The sequence below is a fragment of the Thunnus albacares genome, chromosome 10 (genome assembly GCF_914725855.1).
Source record: "Thunnus albacares chromosome 10, fThuAlb1.1, whole genome shotgun sequence".
NCBI classification, from domain to species: domain Eukaryota; kingdom Metazoa; phylum Chordata; class Actinopteri; order Scombriformes; family Scombridae; genus Thunnus; species Thunnus albacares.
In genome coordinates, this window is record NC_058115.1 from 11069438 (window position 1) to 11079640 (window position 10203).

The 10203-nt window shown below is 46.6% G+C and overlaps 1 protein-coding gene across 5 annotated transcripts in view; it reads left to right on the forward strand.

Annotated features, from left to right (window-relative positions):
* Positions 1-10203, forward strand: part of ebf1a (EBF transcription factor 1a) — a 59519-nt gene that overhangs the window by 41081 nt on the left and 8235 nt on the right. For all 5 annotated transcript variants that reach the window (XM_044363991.1, XM_044363993.1, XM_044363992.1 and 2 more), the window contains exons 11-13: positions 4729-4817; positions 9253-9318; positions 10004-10166. In XM_044363991.1, coding sequence (XP_044219926.1) covers positions 4729-4817; positions 9253-9318; positions 10004-10166 — 318 coding nt within the window. The remainder of the gene's footprint in view (positions 1-4728; positions 4818-9252; positions 9319-10003; positions 10167-10203) is intronic.

Genomic DNA, 10203 nt, shown 5'->3' on the forward strand with positions numbered 1-10203 from the left:
GTGTGTGTGTGTGTGTGTGTTTGTGTGTGTGACACGGAGACACTGGCCATAAATTGGAGGAGTTGATGAATCACCCTTGTCGTTCAAAAGGCAATCCCTCCCTCCTCAGTATGCAGCCTTGTCTGCTTAGTGCTTCCACTACAGCCTCTGCTGATATTAAAAGGCTCTGCTGGCTCACATTAAGGCCGGCACCACGCGCACCGCCACGCATCGGCACACACGCACGGACAAACATTAGGGGTAGTTTTTCAGCGCTGAGTGCAGATTAGGTGTGTAGGAAACATCACTCAGTTGCGGCGAGGAGGAGCAGGAACAGCGAGGGGAAAGACAAAAGTCAAGAACAGAATTTAAACCAGCTGGGATGCTGCTGACATCTCTCTTCGTCTCTCTGCGCCCGCCTCTGTGCTCCAAATTAGTTTTAGGAGTGAAGAAAGGACTGTCAGTTGTCTGTCATTTTACACACTGCAGACACAGATGATGCCACAGTAAATGTTGCAAGCATGAACATGCCCTGTTAAGTTTTGATATATTTTAGCACTAATTTAAGCTGTCGCACATAGTGATGAAATCTGCTTGTCACGCACAGCGAGAGAGATTGTTTTGCTCAGATGGTGCCTTGATGTTCCCTGAGCACTTCAAATTTGTAAAATATATTTGATGCTGATTGTGTTGATATCCCGAGTTTGGTGCAATTAGTGAGAAAATCAGTGAGAGAGTCTATTTTTCAACAGAAACAACGACTTACAGACATATTCTACATTAATATGCACATATGACACACTCATACACAAGCATACATGAGCACATCTACTCAAATGCAGCATGTAGTCATCTGGCAATAAAAGTGGGGTGCAACCACGAGATGGTCAATTACTTGTCTTGCTCCTATTTGCGAATGCTGTCTTTTATTGAGCTTGGGTGGAGGCCTGCTGTTGATTAAAACGGCTAGTCTCCAGCTGGAGACAGGGGCAGCTGAGATAGCTGCACACATTCACATTTACTGCGCACAGTCTTAACTGCGAGGAAATTCACACCTCTATTTGAGATTGAGATTAATTTTCTGCACCATGTGGCTTGTCTCCCCTCTTTAGCATGCTCCGTTCTTATTACAGGAGCATCTGCTCCATGATGATGATGTAAATGAATTTCGAATGTAGATTATTTGACACCCTGCTGAAATGAACGGCGTTCACCGAGGGGATGATTTCTTATGTTTTCTTATATCTTAATTCAAACATGCACTTTTCATCTAGATTTCCAGAATTTGCATTCTCCTACTGAGGATCTACGCTGTCAGGTATTGTTAACTGTCGACATGCACTTTTTGCAACAGACAATTACAGCTTAGGTTGTAGTAGCATCCACACCTCCATTGATTTGTAGAATCTCTTAGTGCCCCCCCCCCCCCCTCCTCCCGTCCATCCTCTCCTCCTTCTCCTCCTCCTCCCAGCCTCAGCCTCTACCTTCCTTTAGGAGCAAAAAGCTCTACTCATCTGTTTTCTGTGTATGAATTTCCAGCCATGCATTAGTCTCCCTGACATGTTCAAGCGATGCTTTATTTAGCTTGTCGGATTCTGCAAATAAACGCAATCTCGGGGTTTATGGAAAAATGGATAAAAATTAGATTGTAAGGTATTGATCTGGATTGTGAGTAGTCGGTGGGGGGTGTTGTGTGTGTGTGTGTGTGCGTATGTAGTGGTGGTGATGGGGGGGCAGCTCTCATCTGTGTGAAGGGGAATGGGGGGGGGGGGATGAAGCCGTAATTCAGGGCTATTGAACCCCCTGCCACTGGCGGCATCGATCGCCAAGCAGCGCTTATGAGATCACACCTGAGCACTGGAGACTGCAGAGGGGAGGGAAAAAAGGGGAGGGAAGCGGGCAGAGAGAGAGAGGATGTGAGGAGGGAGAGGGGAGAGTGGAATGAGTGGAGAGTGAGAAGGAGAGAGAAACAGAAGGTTGTGATATGATCAGCTCCTTACCCACTGTCTGAGGGCCTGTTAAGGTGTTAACATCAAGCCTCAGAGCCAATTACCTAACCCTGCAAGTACACCACCTCCACCTCCACACACACACAGTGTTGTGACACAGGAGGAGAAGGAGACAGGTATACTGGACACTAACTGTAGTTTCTCCTCCTCCTCCATCTTTCCTCCTCCTCTCTTGCATTTCCAGTAATAACAACGACTCTGACGTTCTGACCTCTCAATTATCCCCCCTGCTCCTACTCTTTGCACCCCCAAACATCCACCCCCCCTTTTACTCCTCCCCTGAAGCTCATACCTCCAACACCCCTTCACCCCACCCTAGCGTTCTTTCCTCCTTCTCCTACCCCCTCACCCCTTCATACACACTCCCCCTGCGGCTCTGTGGGTTATTATAGTGAAATATGAAGCGGTGTGGATTCTAGGCTTCATGAAATTTCCATGAGCATTGATCTGATCTGATGTGGGTGATTGCTAGGTGAATCCCTCCAGTCCAGGGCTGTTGCTCATCTATTCATTTATTTATGGCAGTTATGTTTTACTGGCTTTGATTTGCTCTTCTGGAGAGCGACAGCTAAGGATTATAAATATACCTGTATAGGAGAGTGTGCTTTGAATCCTGGAGTGTACTGGCACACTACTCCTCTTTCGAGGCAGGAGAGTTTTTTTTTTTTTCTTCCACCACTATGGGATGTATCATCCCATTTGCCTGTGTTTTGCTATTTATGTTGAAGCACATTGAGTTTATGCCTGTCATATGAAAATTAAACTTTACTTGACTAATTCCTGTTGTGAAATGTGAAATATTGAGCATAGATATAAGGGCATAAAATGCCAAGATAATCCCCAAAGAGACACAGCCAGGTAGTTAGTGGTGCACGTTGTCCCCCACATACTCCTCTTCTGGTTTATGGTCCTTGAAAACGAGCAGAGACAATATCACTTCCTCTCTCAATTACCAAAATTGTCTCTTTATTTGTAATAGGGGGTATCTCTGTATGTCTTGGGGTTTTATGCTATTGTTCACTCGAGGCTCATTTGGCACATTGTGGAGGACTGATAAAAAATTCATCATAAAAACAAAAGCCTTTGAGACGAAAGAGAGGATGTTGTCAGAACAATCGCTCCTCAGACTGCTGGCCTAATCCAGGGCAAATCCTCCTTAAGGCTTTAGAGAGATCAGTGAATAGGGAAGTAATGTCAAATATTTGTCCTCAGAAATAATTCATACTTTATTTGTTGCATGCGATCATCTCATTGTTTTGGCTTATTTTATCAGTGGACCAGCTGGCCTGTAATATGTGTCATTCTTCAGAAGTTGAGCCTGCCTCTGGCATCTCTACTTCAACTTTTTCTTCTCTGCTCTACACTTCTAGCTTTTCACCTTTCCTTTCTTTCACTTTTGTGGATTACTTACTGGAACCGTCCGCTGGGAGAGCTGTCCAAATACGTTTGTGTTGCCAAAATAGAGCATCACCGACTCTTGCTCCTTTGCTCCCTTTTGGGTTTGTGTGTTTGAGCGAGCGGCTCAGGAGGAGCCATGGGGAAGTCACTAGAGGTCCAGCAGGACAGCTTGTACTCATAGCCTCTAGGGGCCTTTTTTCTGGGGGCCGCCTAGTCAGCCTGGCTGCTCAGATGTGAGGCGAGCAGGGCATCAGCCCTCAGGAAACGTCCAAGCTGCGACCCACAGGGGAAACAGACGGACGGCACAGACACATACAGGCAATCCTCACGCGTAATGGCTCCTTCTTCTTTTCACTTTACACACACATACAAGTACAAATACACACATGTTGAAGCCATGCATGCATACACACAACCACAAACTCTTCACAGAAGCAGTGTCTTAAAGGCTGTAGCCCAGAAAAGTAGTCAAGACTGTTATCCATGTATGTGTATTGACTCCCCAGGCAACCCACAAAGAGACAGAGGGGGGAGGAGGGTAAAAGACAGAAGAGAGAGAGAGAAAGAGAGAGAGAGAGAGTACATTAGGAATGAATTATGTGGAGAGAGCACTTATCCAACAATCCTCCTCTGAAGTGTTTGTACTATAAGCCTCAGATCTTCATTGTATTTATTCTAATGTTTAAATATTCATGGTAAATCTTCTCATATTCAATTACCGTAGCACGACCACAGCATGCCGAGAGAGTGCTTTCTCCCTGCTGCCTGGATGATCTGACTCTGTGTGTGTGTGTGTGTGTGTGTGTGTGTGTGTGTGTGTGTGTGTGAGTGCGCGTGCATGTGTGTGTTTGTGTGTGTGTGTGTGTGTGTGTGTGTTTAGCTTGTTCCCCGGAGCGATCAAGCCTTTGTTATATTGGAACCAGGCTCTGTAATTGCTTATATTAGTCGCTGATCAACGCAAGACCACAGGACACACACACACACACACACACACACATGCACACAAACACACATACACTCTGCCTGATTCCTGACAGTCTTTTTATTAACCAGCAAAGCAGGCGACAGAGAGAGATTCATTACATCACAGGCAAACAAAGACACACACCAGACTTAATAGAGAACACCCACATTTTCGGCGTGTTTAGTTTAATGTTGAAATATTCATGTAAAACCATGCTTAATTCAGTCGTTTCTACCGTAGGAGAGAATTGCTCGTTTCTCCTGCTCTACCGTCTTAACAGAGGTAGCACTGCTGTTGAACAGTAGGTGTTTTCATTATTAAGAATCAAGCATTAAACGTTCCTTCTTTTTTTTTTTTCTCCGTCTGTCTTTCTCTAAGCGCTGAATGAGCCAACCATAGACTACGGCTTCCAGAGGTTACAGAAGGTCATCCCCAGACACCCCGGAGACCAAGAAAGATTACCCAAGGTACTGTGCATCCACAAGAACTCTTCTCATGTGTCTGTGCTCATGCTCGTTGCCACATGCAATTATTTTCAGCCCGGTCTCTTCAATCTGCATACAAATAACACAACTTTACACTTTCAAATTGTGCAGTGCCCATGCCAAAGTCCAATTTTGCGTGCAGGTGATACACCAAATCTTCCCAGTGAAGTGACGTCAATATAATGATTTTTAGATTATTAGGAGGAGGCAGGTTGGCTTGATAATTAATTGGCAAAAAGCTGCAAAAGCAGTGGGAGAGCTGTTCAAGACCACCAACCAGACATCCTCAACGTCACGTCGGGCATTTTTACCACATTTTACTGTTTTAACCCAACTTTCCCTAACCCTAACCAAGTGGTTTTGTGCCTAAAGCTAACTAAAAGGCATTAAATGATGCTCAACAAGGTTAAAAATGTAGCGTTAAATTGGCGTATCACCTGCACGCAAAATTGGACTTTGGCCAATGCACTGCATGCAATATGAAAATGTAAAGTCGTGTCATTTGTACGCAGATTGTGAGACCACGTTGTTATTTTACAGGAATTTGTCTAAGTAACACTGCTACAGAGAGGTATTGACAACTTCTAGAGTTTCATAGCATATATATATGGATATACATGGCACAAGGGCAGCATGACCTCACATACAGAGGAATGACTGTGTGCTACGGACAGTAGGCTATACATGACACTATGCAGTGTGCACATAAACATTTTATCATATGTTCATGGTCATTTTCTGCTCAAACAAACATTTTATTTGCACAATGAACACACAAGCAACTCTATTCATCCTTCCACTGAGTATAAGGTCATTCAGACTGGCAAAGTGGGAGAGGGAAGGGATAGATGGAAGGAGGAAAAGAGGGAGAGAGAGGAAAGGAGGTTGAGGAGAGAGAGGAAGAGAGAGGCAGAAGCAGGTTAGGTGATCCATCATAGCTGTCCAGTCTTACCTCCTGCTGGGTCAGTGGATCGAAGTCAACCCCGGGTGGACTTTATTACTTCCAGCACACACACACGTACACATACACAAACCAGTGTACACACACACATACACGTCTCTGCACAAGTGCGTGCACACACACACACAGTCACAGCAGAGGGAAGTCACCATGAGGCAGAGATGGAGAGCCCAGGTAGACGTAGAAGGAAGATAGAGAAATCGCTTGTCCTCGCTGTGTGTCATGTCTGGTGGATACAAGACTTGTCCTGGTGAGTTCTGGTCTTTAGCCTATCAACCCCCTGTATCTCTCTAAATATCTTTGTATCCATCCATCTCTTCTCTTCTCCTCCTCTTCCTCCCTCACTCCGTGGTGTCTCTTTCTCCTCTAAATGAACAGCGGTAGCTGGCAGGCCCGGTTGTTCATTTCAGCTCTATTGATTTGTGCCTTTATTGAGGTAATAACAGTTTGTTGACCACACTTCTCTCAACTGTTGGCCTCAATCATTAGAGATGGGCAGGAGAGGGGCATACACTGGCAACTTCTTGTGCTACAAATGTCCATTCACTGCTACCTTGGCAAAGCCTTTCTGTGGCTGTTCTTCAGTCAATTTTGAATCAAAATTAAATTGATTAGGAATATAATGTATTCCCTACTGGTGGCACCTTTTGCAAGGGGATTCTTAATGAACCCCCGCACACACTGAGCAGGGAACAAGCAGGATATCTGCCAATGCCTGTTCTATCTCTGTATGTTGGCTGAAAACAGCCCCCATACTGTGCTGTAGCTAATAGTCAGGCAGTCAGAGTGAGGAGGGAGTGCTGGGTAGCTCAAGCACAGCCAGACTGCAGGGTGTTTAGCTAAGGCTGTGGTGTAGCGGGGGTCTGGGGCTGGCTAATGAGTGACCGCCCTGCCAGACGAGGCCAGGCTCTGCTCTGGATCAGGTTCCCCTTCCTGTTGACGTCTCTGTGGGCCTGACTTTACGGGAAGAGACCCTGCGCCCAGGAAATGGTCTCCCCTTACAGCAGCAGAGCAAGGGAGGCAGCATGGCGCTAACCACATTTATCTGTTTATCAGAACGACTCTGGAGTGCTGCCTAATCGCGTTTAGCTACTGGACAGATCCCTTTGCTAACGAGAGACTGATAGGTACAGACAGGGCACAGGACCATGAGAGAGTGATTAATAGAGAGAATGGGAGAGAACAAGAAAAAGAAGAGAGAGACTGAGGAAAGTAGTTTGGAGAAGAGAGAGTAGAGCAGGTGAAGAGGGAGTAGAGGAGGAGACTGGAGATGGAGATGCTCAGACAGAAAGGAGTGTTTCCTCTAGGTTGACTGCTTTGGGGTGGTGGCGGCAGGGGAGGGGGAATAGCTGGTCCACCTGAAAGGTCAGTTCACCTTAACTGGGCCTGGTCAGGTCAGGCTAAATCCATTGTTGCTATCTTCACTTTTCCAGCAGTTGGGGAAGCAACAGACAAGACTTTTCTTGGTCTTGAGAAGCTGCAGCATTTATTAACTGACACTCTGTAACCTGTACTGTACATTTACTGCCAGATTGACAACTTACTGCTAACCTTTTCCTCTGCTCCGCTCGCATTCACCGTCACTTGTCTGCCACTCACTCAACCACACACTCGCTAAGCACACACATTATGCACTGCCCTATTCCTTAAAGCAGCTATGCTACTCTTATATCAGTACCTTTCACGTAGATGTCCTTTGAAGAATGAGGAGAGGGAGGATTCTGGGATTTGATGCACCAGTCAATGACTCAAAACAATTCCATGATAACGTAAGGTGTTATCATGCTCGCACAGTGTGTGAGTGAAAATCATTAGTAGCCCACTGATATTAATGATAGTGTGAAATTTTAGCAGCAGTGTTCGTAATTGAATGAATATAGGGGAAACGCTGGAGTATAGGCCCCAAGGAGAATGAGCTGAAGGACCAGGAGACACATCGCCAGTGAAGAGAGAGGCAAAAGAAATTTAGATGAAGTGACTGAGGTTGCATATGCCCTCCCTGAACACCGTTACACTCCAGCTGGAGATCTGTTTGTGTCCTAATGCCTCACACTTCCCTCATTACCACCCCCCCCCTCTTCCTCCTTCTCCTCCTCCTCTCTCCCTTCATCCATCCATCTACCTATCTAGCAATCCCTGGGAGGCATGGGGCGTCAAGGAAAAGCAGAGAGAAGGAAGCGAGGAGCGGCGCATACATACTAAAGAACCACTTACCTTCCCAGGGCCTCTACATCTCTCAATCACCCCAAGCAGGCCTCCTCTCTGGTCTCCCCTCTTTCCGTCTCTCCCTCTCCCCCTCCTTGCCTCCCTCTCTGCCACCCCCAGATAGTGCTAGTAATGGGAGGTTAACACAGAGGCAGCGCTCCCATTATTGAGTGAATTTAGCACCTCGGACAGCGCTCTACAATCTTTATTGCTTTGTTGACCCTCTCGTCATGTCCTGGGCGTGCTCGACAGCTTCCACATGAGCGTGGTTGAGTGTGCGAGTGTGCCTGTGCGTGTGTGTGTGTGTGTATGTGTGTGTGATATGAGGTCTGATTGAAAGGCGGTGTGTCACGGAACAGAGAGCACACATGCTCCAGGGCTTGTTCACAGCGAGGGATACACTCAGGAGGGTATAGCGCGCAGCGTGTGTGTCCGCGAGTGGAAGAGAAGGGGGGAGAGAAAGAAACGAGAGAGAGAGAGAGAGGGGGGGGCTGCAATTTTCTGGTTGTCGCGCCTCCAGCATATATCCTGGCCCCGGCACATTAACTTTTAAAAAGGGTTTCGTAGGGCTGTATGTGTCTACATCACACACACATATAACGACTGCCTGGAGTCACACACTCATACACTCAGGGAGTGAAAAGAATAGAGACAGAGAGAGGGGAGAAAGGAGGGTAAGCGGTAGGAAATGAGCACGGAGAGAAGCAACACTACGGAAGGATAAATGTTTGATGTGGGAAATTCCACTCGGCGGTTTTCACCTGAGCAATGATGTTCTACATTTATCACACAAAGTGGATGCACGGCTATTCACTCGGATCATTACCAGGGTTAATAAAGGGCAGGAGACGGGTGTGTCCCGGCTGACGAGGGGAGTTGTATAGCCGTCAACCTGATGATATGTTGTGTTAAATGAGATTGATGTTTGATCATGTGCGGTAGATTCATGATCCGGCCGTGACAGTAGGGAGGAGAAGATGTAGAAGATGGTTGACTGATAGAGAGATATAGGCTCATGTTTTATTCACAGATAGCGGTATCTTCCCTCTGCTCTCCCAAACTGCCCAGCTAGTAACAAAGTGCCGGGACAGGCCCATTTCTCTTCCTCTCCCTTCCTCTGTCTGCCTTCCTCCTCTCTCTGTTCTGCATTCACAGCATAATGTAAGAAGTGAAATGTAATAAAAGTGACTGAACTCTTTGAGCCGTCACACTCATGATCAATCCCCTTTCTCTTTCTGCTCTTGATTGTAGGAGGTGATCTTAAAGAGAGCAGCAGACCTGGTGGAGGCCTTGTACGGGATGCCTCACAATAACCAGGTAAACACACACACACACACACACACACACACACACACACAGACAAAACAACACGAACATCAATATCTTATCTCAGGTAAAATTATGTTTGTGGTTTGCGGACCACCAGCAGCATCAAAGGCAGTGTCTCCGCTGGCATCCTGCTGTGTTCACGCAGCAAGATCTGGGACCGACAAACACACACGTGGGAATATGTAATGCTTTTATCAGCTCGTACGCTGAGGAGGAAGGGAGGAGAAGTACAATGAAAACTAAATGTAGAGGGAGGAGAGGAGAATGGAAAGAGGTAAAAGAAGAGGAGGAGGAGAAGTGGGATTAAAACTGGACTCAGGAGGAGGAGGAGAAGAGGAGAATGGAAACACGAAGCAGGGAGGAAGAGAGGAAGAGGCAGGCTAAACATTTGATGAGTGTGTTAATGAGCCTTTCCTCCATTTACTGGAACCAATCCCACCACTCCCAGTGACCACTGATAAAAAACACTCAGCCTGCTAGGTTTACATGCCCAATATCTCAAGTGGAGATCTAGCATTCATGTGAGACCATAAAGCCTCCATCAAGGGCATATTTCTCCTCTCCTCTCCTCTCCTGTCCTCTCCTCTTCTCTCCTCTCCTCTCCTCTCCTATTCTCTTCTCCTCTTTTCTTGTTGCTGACCACAGCTCTTTTTTTTGTCTCCCTCATTGTCAGGAGATGATTCTGAAACGAGCAGCAGATATCGCGGAGGCCCTGTACACAACAGTGCCACGAGGGCACAACCAGCTAGCCAGTCTTGGCAGCGGCTCCGTCCATGCTGGCATGATGGCCGTAAACTCCTTCACCGGGTCAGAGGTGGCACAAACAGCCAATCAGGGTGAGCAAGCACACAACAGGAAACAATTAAACTCTGT